General features: G+C 46.7%; 1 protein-coding gene across 1 annotated transcript in view; it reads right to left on the reverse strand.

Annotated features, from left to right (window-relative positions):
• MMP17 (matrix metallopeptidase 17) overlaps nucleotides 1-17,483 on the reverse strand; it is a 49,289-nt gene that overhangs the window by 1,432 nt on the left and 30,374 nt on the right. The window contains exons 4-9 of the mRNA XM_040081234.2: nucleotides 11,752-12,035; nucleotides 8,674-8,850; nucleotides 8,456-8,555; nucleotides 6,814-6,896; nucleotides 3,168-3,320; nucleotides 665-922 (exon numbers count right to left, since the gene is read on the reverse strand). Coding sequence (XP_039937168.2) covers nucleotides 665-922; nucleotides 3,168-3,320; nucleotides 6,814-6,896; nucleotides 8,456-8,555; nucleotides 8,674-8,850; nucleotides 11,752-12,035 — 1,055 coding nt within the window. The remainder of the gene's footprint in view (nucleotides 1-664; nucleotides 923-3,167; nucleotides 3,321-6,813; nucleotides 6,897-8,455; nucleotides 8,556-8,673; nucleotides 8,851-11,751; nucleotides 12,036-17,483) is intronic.

Below are 17,483 nucleotides of genomic sequence, written 5' to 3' on the forward strand. Positions count from 1 at the left end.
TGAATTCTCTAAGCAGGCCCCATGCTCAGGAGGACTCCTACCTATGGGAATGTCACTCTCAATAGCTTTGGAAATTTAGCTTGAAAAGTCTGGAAGTGGTCTTCCCCTCTGCCTGGTTTAACGACTGCTAATCAGGTCACCAGTAAATAAACCCTGGAAGTACCACTTCGTTGTGAGTCAATAGCTGATTGTAAATATCTCCTGTGACAAAATCTTTGTGGTCTTTTCAGGGGCAAGAAACCACGGAGAAATCTCATTCTCAGAAAATAAATTGCAACTCTGGGAAAACATCTTTAAAAGTACTTTCTGTCTGCATCCTCATACATCCAGCTAAAAATCCAGTGACAACAAAACCGGTGAGGAGCAAATTGGCCCATTCTAGGATAAAAATCACTGCAAAACAGCATCAACTGTGTTCTTTTAATAGAGAGCAATAATTATGTCCCCACAGCATTTTTGTGGCCTGTTTAAAATTTCAAAGTCTTCTAGTGAGTAGTGTGGGGAACTCTGGCTGGAATCACACCTCTCTCTTCAGCTTCCAGTCACCAGGAACATCCCATCAGGGGCTCAGCGTTTATGTTGGCAGGCAGGGTAGAAGGGGCTACAGTTCGATAGAGCATTGATTTACTTTGCTGTGCTTATTTAAACTGCCATATGGACTCACCATCTGACCACCTCATGGCATCATCTAAGGGGCTGGGTATTCCCTTCCACAGGATGGCCTCTGAAGGATACCCAGAATCCATCCTCCGCTCCTGATCATCGTAGCGCCAGTAGAGATTGTCCTTAAAGAAATAGGTCTTGTCATTGTGAGCCCAGGAGAAAGCAGCGTCGATTCCTCCCAGGGGCAAGCCAAAGTCTGAAATGGGCCGTGGGTACCCTTCCTCCACGTTGTTGTCTTTGAAGACCCAGTATCTGTCTCCTGTGGAAAGGAAACAAGCACAGGATAAAATCACATCTGTTTCACAGCCTAAACCAGTATTTCCCCACAGATGAGCTGAGCTAATGTTTTACCTACTGTTGTGACAATGCTTTGAGGCTGAGCTCTGAGCATTTAAGGGTGGGAATAGGAGGGGGTCAGCCCATAGGGGAACCTCTGGCTTTGAATAGCTGCTTTTTTGTGTCAGGCTGTCCATGGACACAGCCCCGCTTTGCTGCTGAAAGCATGACTGTCCCAGGACATGAGCACACTGACAGCGTCAGTACAGCTGTCACTTTTATGTGTTTGATGGAGGCATTTGGTTTTCTGCCCCTTGTATTTCTGCCTGATATCCAAAGAAACAAAGTTACAGGCAGCTTCTGCGTGCAAACTGGGCACTTTCTGTGGGTTAATTTGGCTCCTGAGAAGCCAAGTGCAGTCCACTTGGGAAGAGAACTCACCACTTTCTAGAGCCAGGTGGATAAAGAGAGAGACCTGTGGATTATGAAGATGTACAGGGACTGGATAAATCCCATATGAGCAGCTCACTGCTCTTCAAGGGTCTTACACAGCCACCTCTTGGTCTGACCTTGAGCACTAGGGAACATCAATGTGGGGATTTTTTGCAATAAAAAAGAAGCATGATGGGACTGGGCCCTGGTCTGTGTGAGAACAAGCAAACAAACCCAGATGTCTCAGTTTCTTCATAATTCTCTAACCACTGTGACAGTCTTTCTTCTTTTACAAGATCTATTTGGGAACCTGAAGTGTCTGTTTAGGTATTGCACGGCGTATTTTAAGGATCAGACCTTTTCCTCCCTGGGTTTTCTAGAATATCTGAAGAGGCCATTAAATGCATTCCTATGTATCAGCAGCAGGACCTTACAGGCCAAGGTAATTTGTGGTTTTTTGTTTCTGTCCAAGGATCAATGAAACAGCTCTGGAGGGAGAGAATGAGTCGTATTTTATAGCTGGAAAGATTCTGATTTAATGTTGGGAGCTAGGCAGGACTAACACACACAGAGAATGCATGTCTTGGAACAAGATGCCAGCTGTGGCACCTCTGGAATTCCAGCCTCCTGAGCAGCTGGGAGGAGCCCCTGGACCTGAGCTCCTGGTTGGTTGTTCATCCCCAGCAGGGAGAGAAGGGAGGGAATGAGGGCTGCTGTGGTCTGCAGACCTGACTGGGAGGGTCTAGAGCCAGGCATAAAAGGTGGCATGCTCCAGCTGGCCCCATTCCCTCTGGAAAAGCAGGGCAGGGCAGGCTGCCTGAGGCAGCTGAACGCACATGGCAGAGCTTTCCACATGCTGTTCCACGGGGAGATGCAGGGCTTGGTGTGGCTCTGCGGGGCTCAGCGTGCCTGCAGTCCAGGAGGGCTTCATCTGCACTTGGAATGGCCTTCTGCAAGCTTAGGGGCTTGTGTGGGGGCATGAGCCATCCCTCTGTCCCGAGCGGGGGAAATGAAACCAAATTATTGCTTCCAGAAGTGCTTGATTCAGCAATTCTGAAACCAATAATTGCACCATGTTTCAAGCAGAATGGTCAGGAGACAAAAAGCAATTTCCACACAGGAAGAATGGAGGGCTGGGGTGTATTTAGTACTTCAAGTGCACAACCTCGGTGAATCAAGAGTCAGTGCCTGCCAGGATCTTGGGTGACATTGAGAGCATGGGTGGCGTATAACCAGCACGGGTAAATGGTCTGTGGGGGACTCGGACATTTGTATAGAAACAAAGAGCTAAATTGTTCCTCCAACACGTCTGGGAAAAAAAAAAAAAAAAAAAGCTTTCAAGTTTTTAAATAAAAAGAGAGCATTATACCACTTTTTTTAAGGAAAAAAAAATACACAGCAACAGAAGTATAATTATTAAAACTGAAAGTCTTCAGTTTCACTTTTATTTCCTCTCTGACTTATTTTTTTCTCAGCAACAAATACTAAAAGAGAAAAGGTCAAAGGAGGAGCACACCACCTGTGAGTGTGTGTAGGGGTGGTTCCTGCTTGTGTTTCATTTTTGAAAAACTCAGATTTTCGTTACATTTGGCTGAACTTTATCTTCAATGACATTTCTCTCATTTTCTGTGGAACATGACCATTGCCTTTTGCTTGCCTTCCCTGCCAGTTTGTTTCTCCTGGCCTTGCTCTTGGACGACAGGTTTCAGACTGGCCCTCGAGGTGCTTAACATGTGGCACTGGCATCTCCTGCCTAGCACCACGTTCTATACATCCAGAATTGTGTTTGCTCTCACCTTTAAAGAAGACAATCTTGTGGTCGCTGGTTCTCTCGTAGACTGCGTCCAAGCTGTCCAGGTTGAGTGGCAAGCCCCGCCAGAAACGGTGAATCTGAGCCGGCTGGAGGGAGACCAAGTGCTTATTGCGAGTCAGTCTCCAGAAGTACTTGCCTGGAGGGACAGACTGGACATTACTGAACCACACTCAACCCATCTTCGCTGGAGGGTAACTGCCGGGTGGGCGGCAGTAGCAGGAAGCAAAGCACGTGAGATGGGAGCTATGATTTTAGAGCCATCCTGCTTTCCAGCAGCAGCTGCGACTGCTTTCTATTTCTGGCAATCATTAGAAGAACCCCCTTTTTTTTTTTTTTTTTTAAATTAAAATAATCCTCTGGGCGTTGTACTGGAGTTGTTAGGCTCCTGGCCCACAGTGTGAGGCTGTGCCGCTGAGACAGGGCAGGAGAGAGCAGCCTTTTATCTCCTCCCTCCCTCTCTGCATGGGACCTCCTGCGAGCTAGTGGGACCAGGCACAAACAAGAGCATCCAAAAACCATCCCTGTTCCTCCTCTCCTGGAGCAGCTACAGCTTCCTGCACACAGGATGTCCAGCTGCTTTCATGTTTGGAAATGTCTAGGATGTTACAATTAAACACAGAAATACCAGAGGGTTTGTTTTTTGATGAAGGAATGGAATGAGAAAAAAAAGGAGGAGGAAAACATCTGAGTAGATCTGGAAGAGTTGAGGTGGGGAAGGAAGCACAGTTAAGGACTTTGGTACCATTTAGAGGTGCAGGATAATAAGCAGAGACTGCAGTCCTGTGGAACTTGCAGGACGAATGTATTGGTGGTGCCAGCAAACACACGACAACACCTGCAGCAGCACTGCCCCAGCTAGGAAAAGTGCATTTGGGGGGATTTCTGAAATATTTTAGACAATGTAAAAGGAAACAGATTTATCCGTTGTGGGAAGGATGGCAAATTCTTCCTGATAAAAGAGCCTTATATGGGATTTCCTGAGGCACCTTAATCGTTTCAGGGACAACTCCAAAGCCAAGTCTGTGTTGGCTCTGGGATTCTCACTCGCACAACATTTCGTGCTGTGTTTTCTCCAGAGAGCTCCACAGAGTGATGTGAGCCAGAGCAAGATGTTTAGGAGGCAACTCTCAACTTTCTCTTGCATTTGTTATTGCCTGTTAGAAATTATTGCACATTATTTGCATCTGGTCTTGCACAAATTTCTGAGGAGAGATAAGCAATAGAAACCAAAGATGCATCTTCAGATTTGTATAGCCCACACACTCTGCTCTGTCTCCAGAGCTGGCAGATCATGACGCCAGCTTTTAAAATTTCATGAAAATTGGATCTTAGCCTAATAATGCAGGACGCAAAACTGTAACGCTTTAACATCTGCAGAGAGGGAGTTTTATTCTAATTATAAGGATTTATATCATATTCTTTTTCTTCTGCTCCAGTTTGCGTATTTGCTCTATCTTACTGAAACATAAATGAATAATACATTCCAATATGGTAGGAAATTGCCATAATTACAGTTGCTTTTTAAGAATATAAAAAAACCCGAGCATTCAAATTTGGTGGCCATTTTACATCAGTGGAAACATATGTAATTGAATAAAGATGATCTCTGCATCTGTAATTAGCAAGGCACTAGACAAGGTCAGATTTTCACTTTTTCAGCAAGAAATACAGCTCAGCTTAATTCCTTCTTTAGCAGATCAGTATCTGAACTTTGAAGTGCCCTAGACTCATCGGAGACATAAAGGGAAGCCTCAATACTTTTGACATTCCATCCCTTTGCAAGTGATGGCCTCAGTGGGTGAGCAGCTGCAGCAGGGAAACCTTAAATCTGTCCCTAAAGTCAGGAATAGTCTGAGCTGTTAGTTACTTTGGTTGGGTTTTTATAAGCTATCAGGAAGAAGAAAGAAAATAAAGCACTTAAGTAGCAAGGAATTCTGAATGTGACGGTCCCAGTCTGCCTGGGCTCATGATTTGTCACAGCCCAGGCTGCTCACCAAAGTGCTGCTGTTGCATGGAGGGTCATCAGCCAAAGCCAGATCCATGGAGGAACTGATGCCATTATCATGCACAAATAATTTAAAAAAACAAAACCCCCACCCCATATTTGTTTAAAAAGCTCAGTTTAAACCCTCCTCTGAGCTGGCAAACTAAACACGATGAAAGACAAGTGTGAGGTCCTGCTGCACCAAGATGTGGATGATGGGTTGAGGCAACCGCTTTCTTTAATTCCAGGTAATTTTGATGCCAACTGTCTTCCACGCTGTCCAGACTTTGGCTGCCTTTGGCAAGACCGCTGCACACACCATGCAGACACGCACACATGGGCCAAAGGCGTTTAAAACCTTGGGAGTCTGTGGTGAAGCACCTACATCAAAGCAAGCAGTGATTCCAAAAAGCAGAGAATCCACCGTTGCCTTCAATACAACAAGCCTGTGAGGTCTGGGGAGCTCCAGTCCTGGTGCCTTCTCAGTGGCTTCTTTCCATCTAGGGAACCAGCAGGACCAGATCAGAACAAAATGCCTCTCGAGGGATAAAGCTCAGCACTACAGATCATTTAAATCCTGCCCCACAGGTGACATCCCCGCTCCTTGGGGTGCAGGATGGGCAACAATGGGGTCTGCAAGGAAATTGCTGGGGTCTGGAGGCAGACATGCAGCTGGCATCCAGTGACCCTGTGCTCTTTACATCTGCTTTTTGGCCTGCAATAAATGTATCCAAAAATAGACACTGAGATGGATTTCTCCTTACTTCATCAATTTTTCCCCTCTGAGAACAGACAGCCATTTATCCTGACATCAGTTCATGTCTCTGAGTTTCCCTTTTTTACTGGGGCTTTTTGGAGCTGGCATCTGAACAAATAGTGCTGTGGAACAGTCTCAGTATTGTGTTTCCCTCAGAGCACAGGCAACACCAAATTCTCTGGAACCCTTTTGCTGTTTTTGCCTGTGACCCAAGGCTCACACTGTGATACTCAGATGCTGGGACGCTGCTGCTCATTCCTGGGGCAAATTCTTCTGCTTCCGCGGTGGATGGCTTTTGGGAGGCCAAATGGTGGCCAGGGATGCAAAAAAATGCCCATGGGCATTTTTGCAACTTGGAAAGATGAGAAAGCAAGCCCAGAGAGTCCAGCCTAAACAGACTCTCCTCAGCTGAAAAGGCACTGATAGGATCCTCATCAACAGCTGGGCACCCTGGGAACACACAGCCAGCAAGTGTTTGCTGGCAGAAAATCAGATGGTCCTCAATTGTGTACGCGCTGTCTTTGAGAGATGCATGGCAAGCATCATTAGAGAGGGCGACGCGTGGGAAGGAAGGAAGGCTGGAAGTATCCAGGAAGAAAGCAGTGGAGTGCTGTTGCTGCTCTGCTCATCCTTGGTTTGACCTCAGTTTTGACTCTGGTAGTACAAATACCAGATTTTAGCTCTTCATCTGGACAGTCCAGTGTGATGGATCAGAGTAAAAACTGATGTGCTGGATTGTCACCAGTCCGGCCACACAGTTATGTGAGGTGCCTCCCTGGGTCTGTGGGAGCAGCCCAGAAACCCCACATCTCATCCTTACCAACCACCCCAGCCTGTCCACACCAAAACCACCACAGAGTGACACAGGCACAGACCCATGGCACTCACCTTTGAAGAAGAAAGCCTCTCCCCGGATCTGGGCCACTGCATCGAAGTGTGTTTTACACCTGTTGGGCACATCCCGCCTGAGCCTGTGGAGAGATGCTCAGGTGAGCAGGGCCAGGCAGGCAGTGAGGGGCTATGTCCCCCCAATGCCTCCTATCCCACAGACTGAATCACCCCTCCTCCTGGAGAAGACTACAGGCTGTGCCCATCTGTCACTCATGATGCTGAAGCCCAGCCACATCCACGGGGATTTCCAAGGCAAACCTCAGCCTGGAGACAGCTTGGGCTGACAACCCTGAGCGACCAGGTGCCATTGCTGGGAGTCAAGCGAGGACATGCTCTAAATCCACCAGCTCATGTAGCTGGTGAGGGCTGAGCTGGCTTCCCACTCCCAGTGGCACAGTGTGGCTTGGCCAGCTGCCCCAGTGCAGCAGGACCTGGAAAACAGCCAAGCAGCCTCTCACTCCAGCAGCTCAGGGTGCTGCGGCTCCAGGGCTGAGCTCCAAAGTGCCAGTGAGAGGTGACAGAGCTGCAAAGCAGAAAGTAGCTGAGCCTAAACAGAGGGACCTAGAGGATAGGTACCCAGTATCCAGTAAAAGATACCTGGTGAAAGCCACCTGGCAAGTGGCAGCTGACATACTGAGCTGCTTTAACAAGGCGCATCGGGAAGGCACAGAGTACGAAGGTCTGACAGCCACAAAGCCCACATAAGAAATGATGACTGACGAAGGAACAAGGAGTGGATGCTGGGAACATGCACAGAAAAGCTGCTGTGGGTGACAGGGAAGCATAAATCTATTCTGCTGATAGAAAAAAATTGTACTGGGCTCCTAGCACCAGCTTCACTGGCCTCTTTGGCCGTAAAATGACAGATGTGGAGGCAAACCCCACCCACCCTCCCAGCATACAAGGTAGGAACAAGGGGATGGCAGATGCAAGTTTCCTGCTGCTCCCGCTGCTGGTGTGAGATGGTGGCATTCCACACCAGCAGGGAGAAAGACTCTCATGTTTCCAGGTCTGAACATGGCTATAAGGAGCCTGGTGGACAAGTGCCTTTAGAAGCTACATGTGGAAACGTAACTAATGGCATTCAGCATGCTCAAACAAAAGGAGCATGAGGTGAAGGTGACCTGCTCCGTCTCTGCTCCTCTTACCTGGGGTGCCCATGGTGTCTGGCAAAAATGTGTGTGACCATCACCTCCTGCTGTTTTTGTTCAGTGTCCCCTCTTCTCTTAACTGCCCTGATGCCCTGATCAACGTTTAATGAGGCCATGGTTGTTTGATGACACTCAGTGTAAGCAGTCCTTTGCTAATGCTAACCTGCATTCGAGTCAGGCCATCAGTCCAACTTGTTCCAATATTCACTCCCTCAGGTACATTAGGCAGTTGCTCACTGTGGAATGATTTAGGTAAGTTATGCTTATGCAATTCAGGATACTGCTGAGGAAGTTTGATTAAAATTCCAACAAGGATGAATTTACCTAAGGATGATGGTGACAACTTTCCACTAATATGAGTAAAAAAATTGAGTTTTTACAAAATATCCAGAGAAATATACCAAAGCTGGAGTGAGCAGGCAAGATACTGATGAAGCAGGCCTTCACTACTACACATTGTTTGCAGGAATGGAAGAAATTTGACTTACGGGACAGTGGAGCGGTTCTCTGGCAGCTCTGGCAGGATTGGATGGTCATCTGTTTTGCTTAGTTCAGACTTGGCTGTGGGGGACACTGATTCCCTGACTCCTGTGTAGAAAAGAAGCAGTAATGAGGAACACCGTCCTCCCCACCAGCTCCACTCGCCTCAAAAAACAGCTATTCCAGTGTGTCCTGCCATGGCAGGAACAGCCGGACGCAAACTCACCATAGAGTTGCCAGATCCGGACTTTGTCCTCGTAAGGCAGGTCATACTTCAGAGGATCGCCCACTGGACCTTGGTAGTAGGGTCTCATGATAGACTCTATGGCAGAGATGTGGGTCAGGCCAATGGCATGGCCGAACTCATGGACAGCTACAGCAAATAGGTCCATCCCATGAGTGTCTGGAGATAAGGACAACATTGAAATAAAAGTCACTAAGTGCTGATTGTAATTGAGGGATTTGGGTAGGCTGCAAGGGCTGTAAGAGAAAGAGTAGAGTTATGCTAGATAAATTGCAAAGAAGAGCTTTGGAATAGGTAAAGTTTGAAAAAGACATTTTTTTCCAGTTGGAGACTGGAATGTATCATATGAAAATGTTTGGAAGCAACCCAGACTTCAGCCTACACCAGCCTGGATATCACACCTCTTATTGCCAGATCACTATGGCCACCTGAGAAAGAGCTGGACAAAGGGCTGAAACAGCAACGACATCACAACCATCTGCTGAGCGGCACTGCAGAAGCTGGGCCAGAGTAGTCACTCCCTACATCTCATGCCTCCTGCAGCTGCTGACACAGCTTTTGCATTGACCAGAATACTAGATTTCTGCAGCCACCAGCCAGGCGCTCATCACATCCTGTGATGATGAGCCAAGTCATGTGCCACGGAGGCAGGGACTGCCCGTCCACGGCGCTCTGCAGGGCTTTCCCTGCCTGGCCTGGCATGCTGCTGCCCTGGCCAAATCATCCCTCCACCTTCCTCTATGCACACAAACACCGGAATGTTCATCTGTTTATTGGCCACCAACCTGCTCATCTCACTGCTGCCCTGACACAAGTAGGTGACCATGTCCAACTTGTTTTCAGAGGATTTACCATCTTCTCCTGTTACACACCTTGTGCTGAGAGGGCTGCCTGCAGCTCTTGTGTCTGTTGCCTTTAGCAAACACTTTGATCCTCACACACCACAATGGGCATTAGGGAGACACTGTGGAACATCAATACCTCCTTTAATGACTTTTTTCCTTCAGTCTGGACTATCTCCACTACATTGTCTTTCCCCAAATTTTCTTGTTGTCAATCCAATCCCCAGTGCCTCACACCACACCCATATACAGAACAATCCTATCCTCTCCAGAGCCTGAGACACTCATGTAAGGGGTTAATGCTCATTTCCAAACATACGCCACTGCTACCAAAGCAAAGGAGGAGCTGTTCCCAGGAGCTGTACAGGACTGAGCCTGCTTGGTGCATTTCCACCACTCAGCTCCAGACAGGCTGGGCCACATGTCCGTGCAATTTCTGCCCCTCTCTGCAGAGTAATGTCCTGCAGAGCAGTACCAGAGAGCAGCAGTGATTTTAAGTTGGTTCTTATAAAGATCTCAACGTCAAGTACTGCAATAAAGAGGCAGCGAGGTTGGAAAGATCCCTGCAGAGCTCAGGGGAGTGTCACGTTCCCTTAGAATGATTGGAGATGAAGGAGCTGGCTTCTTTACCATCTGAGATGGCTACTTTTTTGCACAAAAGTAGCCATGGCTGATCCTGCCCCATCCTTAGGGCTCCTCACCAACCGTGGGGTGTTAGAGCAGGGGGATAGCCTTGCTGAATTTAACCTTTTCCTTTTTGACTATTATTTACAGTGCCTGTAACCAGGCGAGAGTTTTATAACCTGTACTGTTTTCTCTGGCACTAGGAGAGAACAAGACATATTCTTTTTGATATTTTAATGCCAGACTGATAACCTTGGGGATATTTCTATATCGCCTACCACGAAGTTGTTTTTGAATCAGTAGAGAGAACAAAATAAATACAAGATGAAGCTTGGATAGCTCCAAGATCTTCAAAATAAAGGGCAGTTCTTTGCTGGCAGGCTCATCCCCTCATCCCTCGATGGTGCTGGGAGGGGCACTCCCTGCGGGAATGCTGCCTCTGAGCTCACTCCTTCACAGGAGTTTGTTTCACACTGAGCACGACCAACCACTAGCTGCAGAACTGACTCCACCACTAGCGCATTTGCTGTGGCAAGCTACTGACCACAGCACTTGCCTCTGCCCTGTATGTCTGCAGATCAAAACTGCTACTTTAATGTTCCTTCCGGATAAGAGCCATCAGTTAGGGCTGCACACCAGCATGAAACAAGGAGCTGGTGCAATTCTGAAGGATCAGCCTGTCCAGACCTTTAACCTTCACCTCAAGACCTCGTCCAGCACCCCTGGTGAGCACTCCTGTGCACAAACACTCAGGGGGATGAATGGAAGTCAACCGATGGGCAAGAAGAAGGTATTAGCTTGTTTCAGAGACGACAGCTAGCTTTCAACAAAGTCATTAAACTGAGGCAGCAGGATCCCACTAGGAGGCTGGTGGAGGAGGTGGCGTGACAAGTAAATTAGCAGCTGGTGGCTGCAGAGAAGATATTCTGTCAAAACACGCCTTACACGAAGGCTGGGGACCTGATCCCCACAGACGGTTTTGGAACTGAGGAACACTTGCTTCTGATACTCCCTCTGCCTATTAAAACGCTGCTTTAGCTAGATGAAATGAAGATAAAAAAACAATAGAACTGCAACTTGTAACCATCTTGATGTCAGGTAATAGACAGGAGACGGAAGGAAAAAACTAGGCTTTTTTCCCAGCACAACACAGAGCCCTTTATAGGTAGGTCAGCTAATAGTACACTTTAAGAATAGGAAACTAGGACACGTGGAAGTGAAGGCACCCAAAAATGTTGAAGTCAGAGAATGCAGTCCCCATCCAAGAGCTCCAGCAGCCACATACCCAACCTGCAACCTTCCGGGTCTCAGAAGAGATGGGGATGGCAGTTGGGTGATGGGGAGCTCTGCAATTGCTGGCAGGATAAGGAGAAACATGGAGGTGCCATTGAGGCTTCCAGGAACCTAAGAGTGTCCTCAACACTGCCTGGGTTGATTTTGCTAGCAAGGCTGAGAGAGGAATCAGAAGAAGATTGCAAGGATCCTGAAGCCTGGGGTAAAGATGTGACAGAAGCTAAACCACTCCAGCTACCAGAGCAGAAGTGGGAAATTGTGAGCCCTTGTGCTTGGCTGCAGCTCTCCCACCCTGACCTACCTGATGATCGGAAGGTCCAATATTCGTCATCATCAAAATGAGTGTCCCCTGCTGTGTGATGGTCTCCAGGGAAGAAAGCATGTGCCACTGTCCCACCAGGCCCATCAAAGGGATAGCCATCATTGTGATCTGCCTTGGAGAAGTCTATCTGGATGTCAGCATTGTTTCCTGCCACTTCATGGAAATTCAGCGGGGTGATGTCACTCCAGACCTTCAGGGCATAGTACATCAGGGCTCGGACAGTGTCATGGCCCAGCTGGGACTCTTTTGGGAAAGCGCGAACTCTGGAATAAAGAGGGCAAAAAAGAGGACGCATCAGTAACATGAAAGATCTCCAAGAGTCACCAGAACTGGTTCTGCCGGTGCCTGGTGCATCAGAGTGAGGCCTTCAGAGCTTTTTGTGGTTTTGGGCTGAGCTGGAGTGGAAGAAAAGTCACTGTCTCTTGTATAACCCAACTCTGAAAAAGAATTCCAAATACTGTTGATTTAATAGAGAAGATAAAAAGACAAAGATGCAACAAGGCACCTTGGCTTCTAAAGGAATATATCTAGATACTATTTTGTTGACAATTTTGACAAAAATATACATGCTTTCCAAGCAAATATACTGTTGACTAACTATTGACAAAAGCTTGATCTGATAGATAACTTCTGGCCAGCTCTAGCCCAGTAATAACAGGTACTTTATTTTTTGTGCATCAGCACACCAGCCAAAGTATTTCCATGGTTTGACAAATTTTTAAAGGCTAAAGCAACAATTATGATCACGTCACTTACCCTCCTGCATAATACGGCTGTGACAGCATTATTCAGTACCACACCACTTCCCATCACCAACATGCTGTGATGACCTAACTAAACTTCAAGAGGTAATTGCAGGCATCAGAAGAGGGTGTCACACCACTCAAGCTCTTCCCGAGCAGCAGTCTGAGTGCTGGCAGGCATCATGGGTGTGAAAAGAGGAGTAGGAACGACTCGCTTACGGAGGATGGGAACACATCTCACACCCTCAAGAGACAGGCAGCCCAAAGTAGGCACCACCTTTGGGCCAGGGCAAAACTAGTCAGGGTCAAATCTTGGACAGAGCAAAAAAGGATTCATGAGAATAAGCAGAAATCTCAGTAATAGTTCCTCCAAAGCAGTTAGGAAACTCATCCTAGTGATGGTGGGAATGAGTGGGTGAATCAGGCAAAACACATCACAGCCAAACGAGCAAAAACCATCCATACCTTTGCCTTTGCTATCCCCTGACTTTTCGGGCAAAGAAAAACCTTATTGACTAATCTAAATGGGTTACGTGCATGTGACACCAGATGATTGTAGGACTTCAAAGAAAACACATTTGTAAAGGAGACAGCGCAGAAGTACAAACAGTATGAACATGGGATTAGAAAAGACAATTTTCAGGCAATTCTTAATTTATAGAAGAGACTGTGTCTGGAAGTAATCCTTTACAGTACAGAGAAAAAGGCCACCTGGATTCCAGATATTCATTAACTAGCTGTCTGCATCTTTTGTAACTCTCCCTGGGACTTAGGTAAACTCTTTACTGCTTTAACTTCTACTGAGTAAGTCATTATACGTGTAACATACACCATATTTAGCCCAGGAGTTATGATCTTTCTCCAGGATCATGGTGCCTAAGGTACAGAGTCACATTTGGGGACCCTATCTGCTCTTTCCTCCTCAAACCATGAGAGCTGTTTTCCTTTTCTTTCCAGCTGTAGAATGAGGATAATAAATCAGATCTCCCCTGTACAAGGATGGTGGATAAAAAGCCCTGTCTAAAGAAATAAATATTATTAATATTCATCTTCAGATCTGACTCTAGAAACATTAGATTAAGACAGAAACAGTACTAATGCCCTATTTTACTTCTTATAAAATGTCCTACACCTCTGAGCTGTCCCACATTTTATTAATATGCTGCAGGTGTAAGTGAAAAGTCCCTTATCCTTTAGTCATTATCACTGTAATTTTTCAAGAGAATCCCATCAGGGTTTTTCAATTCAGCACCTGATTTGATTTCAGGAGCTCTGCTAATTGTTTTCAATGAGATTAGGAAAAGACTATTATGCTGATAGGATGTTTGTTTACCTTGCATCACCCAATTCCACTGAAAAGGAGCATGCAGATAAATAAACTTCTTCTTACCTTAATTTATTAATATTAGTAGTAGTAGTAGTAATAAATAGTGCTTAGATTTCCAGTGGAGAGAAACACTCCTCCTTCTTGGATGTAAATCCCTTCTGAGAAGCCTCTTACAGAACTGGGATCTTGGGCAAAAGTCTGATGTGAGTAATTGGAGAGAGATCTCTGCTTCAGACAGCTTCTGCCAGCCAGAGGGAGGGTGATGAAGACTGGACTGCTCAGTCCCTCCAGCCACCCCACCAACACCGCCCTAAGCTGTAGGGTCAGTCACATCTCTCTGCAAATCACACTCTGGGACATCTGGAGGAGTATCCATCCCTGTGGGGCTGCAGGAAGGACCATCAGCGAACAACTGGAACTTGCAGCTGCTGAGCAGGATGTGGTGTTGAGGGGCACAACTGGATTCCAAGGAGAAAATCTCCCCTCTGTGTTTAGAGCTCAGCCAGGCAGCAGCATTGCCGTGCAGACAAATGAATGCTGACTCTCACACAGCGCTGCCAGTCCTTCACGTGTCCTGAGTCACTTCCTTTGCTTGACCCATCCCAAACAGACTTTGTATCTAGGATGGCTAATAAGTAGAGACTAGAGAGGACTGATCTGCCCCTGTCTGCCATTGAGAGGCACCCACACCTATTTTAATTCCTGGGTTCCTTATTGGTTTTTGTCCTCCCAAAGCCAAAAGTGGGAGAGTATCAGTGATGGATGAGAAATCAATAGCTCATTAAAGTACTCTTTCGCTTTCCCAGGCCTGAAACCACAGACAAATAAAATAAATTCAGAGAACTACCAAACATGACAGGATAAGGACTGCTTGATAAACCCACCCTGATTTTTCTTGGAAGGGCAATGAAGAGGGGATAGTTGAAATGGTAGACGCTTGCTGCCTTGGCAAAGATGCTTTTCCAGCTGCCCAAAGCCATCCATGGCACAGCAGCCCTGATCCTGTGCTACCCTGGCAGTGCTGCAATATTGCATCGTCTGCAGGAGGAAAGCCACATGTGTTTGGACCCTCTATCACCCCTCTCCTAGACTATCACCCCCAAATGTTCAGTTCTTTCATTCTCCTGCCCTTTAATACACACAGAACACTGGTCACCCCTGAGGCACTGTGCCGCCAACACACCTGCCTGCTCTCTGCTTCAGCTCCATGGGGATTTTCCTAGGAGGGTCCCAGTTGCCTGTGATGGGGGCATTACAATAACCTATGGCAGCTTGACACTGAGAGGTGACAGTCTGCCCCCCTTGGGTACCTGTCAGCCCCAGACATGGGGGACAAAGCAGTCTGCCCTTTGGATGGGTGGTCCCCATGGCAGGACGCCACAGATTAAAGGAGGAAAGCAGGACAGTCAGGACCATTGTGGGGGTGGGAACTCAGAACTGGGGGTTGCAGACCCTTTCTCTTGACTGCCACCCGTCCATGCCTGAGTAAATCCACACCTGGTCTCAGGCAATGGCACCTCTCTTCGGGGGATGGCCCAGGACACCCACAGCAATGGTGGACACTGACTGACTGGAGTCACTGCTACTCTGCCAGTAGAGTCTGCTCCTGCTCTGGCAGCCCATGGTCTGAGCATCAGTGTCAAAGACTGCAGCTCTGATGCGATGACACAAATGAGTAGTCCTTAACCACAGACAGATGAAAGTCAGCTCAGTTCAGCACTCAAAGGAAAAAAAAAAAGGGAAATTTTAAAAGCTGAGCTTCCATGGCTTCCTCCATGGCTTCCTCTGCCCCAGGGAGCTCCAAGTGTGCAGAGACAGGGCATGGCCCTGCTGCTGCACTTCCTAGGACTGCGGGGAGACAGCAAGCACTGGGAAGAAATGGAGATGGCCAGCTATGAACTCCCCTTCTGTGAGGTGTTACCAGAAGCAATAAAGCAAAATCAGCAAGTGAAAAATAAGGCTGCAAACATGAGGCGGAAGTGGCCGCAGTCAGCTCCAGTGCTGATGCCAGCAGAGGGCATCCACAGCATGCCACTTTCTCAGCAGCTGCCTTGCAGGGAAAATAAAATAATAACAAAAACAATCCCGTGAAAAGAAAATTTATATGCTGCAATATCCTGGAAATTCTACATGGAGATGAGACACAGAAAACCATCTATTTTTGATGCTGTAATGGGATGCTACAAGGCTGTACCAGGATGCTATGAGGCTGTATTGTAAGCTGTGCAGGATGCAGCCTGTATTGTTTTGCTCCCTGAGCCCTCCAGTCCCACAGGTTGGTTGTCCTCAAAGGTAAAAAGAAGAAACCTGGATGACCTGTATACCTTTAAAATTTTGTTTGCCCAAAACAGCCTTCTCAACCAGTGAATGAGCCTATTTCAAGGCCCTCCTTCCCCACAGCTCTGCTTGCCTGTTTATTTCAGCCTTGTAATTGCTCAGGTTTTTCTTCAACTTTTAAATCCATGTCAGAGTAGCATTTAGTTTTGTTTTTCTCTTTAAAAATCTTCAAACAATGTGTAAAAGGTAACCCAGTAAAACTTTTACGTCTCTATTGGCTGATTTTCATGGCAATTTCCAAAGAAGCCAGTTTAATCTCAAGTGCTGGATGTAAATACTACATTGGAGTTTCTATAATGCTATAGTGTTCAGCTGTCTACAACCCACAGTTGTAAAATACAGCCCTTTCTTGGACAAAAGCCAAAATTTTGGAAAGGATCAAAGAATAAAAAGCAGGAATTACTTTGTCAGGAGATGGATTTTTTTTTTATGCCTTACATTTAATATTGTCTCAGACCTAAACCCCTTTTTATGGGAACCCTTGCTGCAGCATCACAGGTTCCAAGAGAATAGGAATGAAGTTTATTCCTCTTTCCCCAACAAGTCAGGGCTGGGCAGAGGGGAGACAGGTTGAGTTTTAGTAACACAGGTCACTTCACGACATGAAGCCATCTATGAACGAAAATTTTTTCTTACTGAAGTTGAATTATGTTTATCTTTTCTCAAAATAAAGTGTCAAAGGAATCTGCTGGAACATAGACCAAATCTCTTTTAAGGCCATCCTTTCAACATGCGTTGACAGCAACAGCCAAGCTGAGATTTGTTACTGCAGTGGGAAGAGGACTCTCTCTACAGGCCATGCCAGGATCAAAGAGAGACTTATTATTAATAAGAAGAGCTCTCCATCAGAGCCACATGTGTTTTGAGAACAGTGCACCTCATGCTGCACACTATTCTTAGAGGAAAAATCACTGCAGGACATGGTATTTGAGGGAGGAAAAATGAGTCCCAAAAAGCACAAAATCTTGGTGGGACAGGGATCAGTTTGCTTGCCAACCCTAATCTGCAGTATATTTCTGAAAGCTGGACCTGAACTTCCGTGTATCACATGTGCAGAGGGTCCCACATGTGTCACTTCCTGACACTGAGGGAAACATATGAGCCTGTGGCAAAATTAGGAGAAAAAAAGTGACTTCATTACCCAGAAAATGTTCCTACCCTTGGACTTCGGTGGGGCAAGAGAAGAAGCTCCAGGCCTGGCAGCTGCCTGAGAAAGCACAGAGTTCTAATGCACTCAAGAAAAAAGATGCTCTAACAACCATTGCAACTCAGCAAAAATCTCCCAGCTAATTCACCAGCCAAAT

Source organism: Hirundo rustica, chromosome 17, assembly GCF_015227805.2.
Source record: "Hirundo rustica isolate bHirRus1 chromosome 17, bHirRus1.pri.v3, whole genome shotgun sequence".
In the NCBI taxonomy this organism is placed as follows: Eukaryota; Metazoa; Chordata; class Aves; order Passeriformes; family Hirundinidae; genus Hirundo; species Hirundo rustica.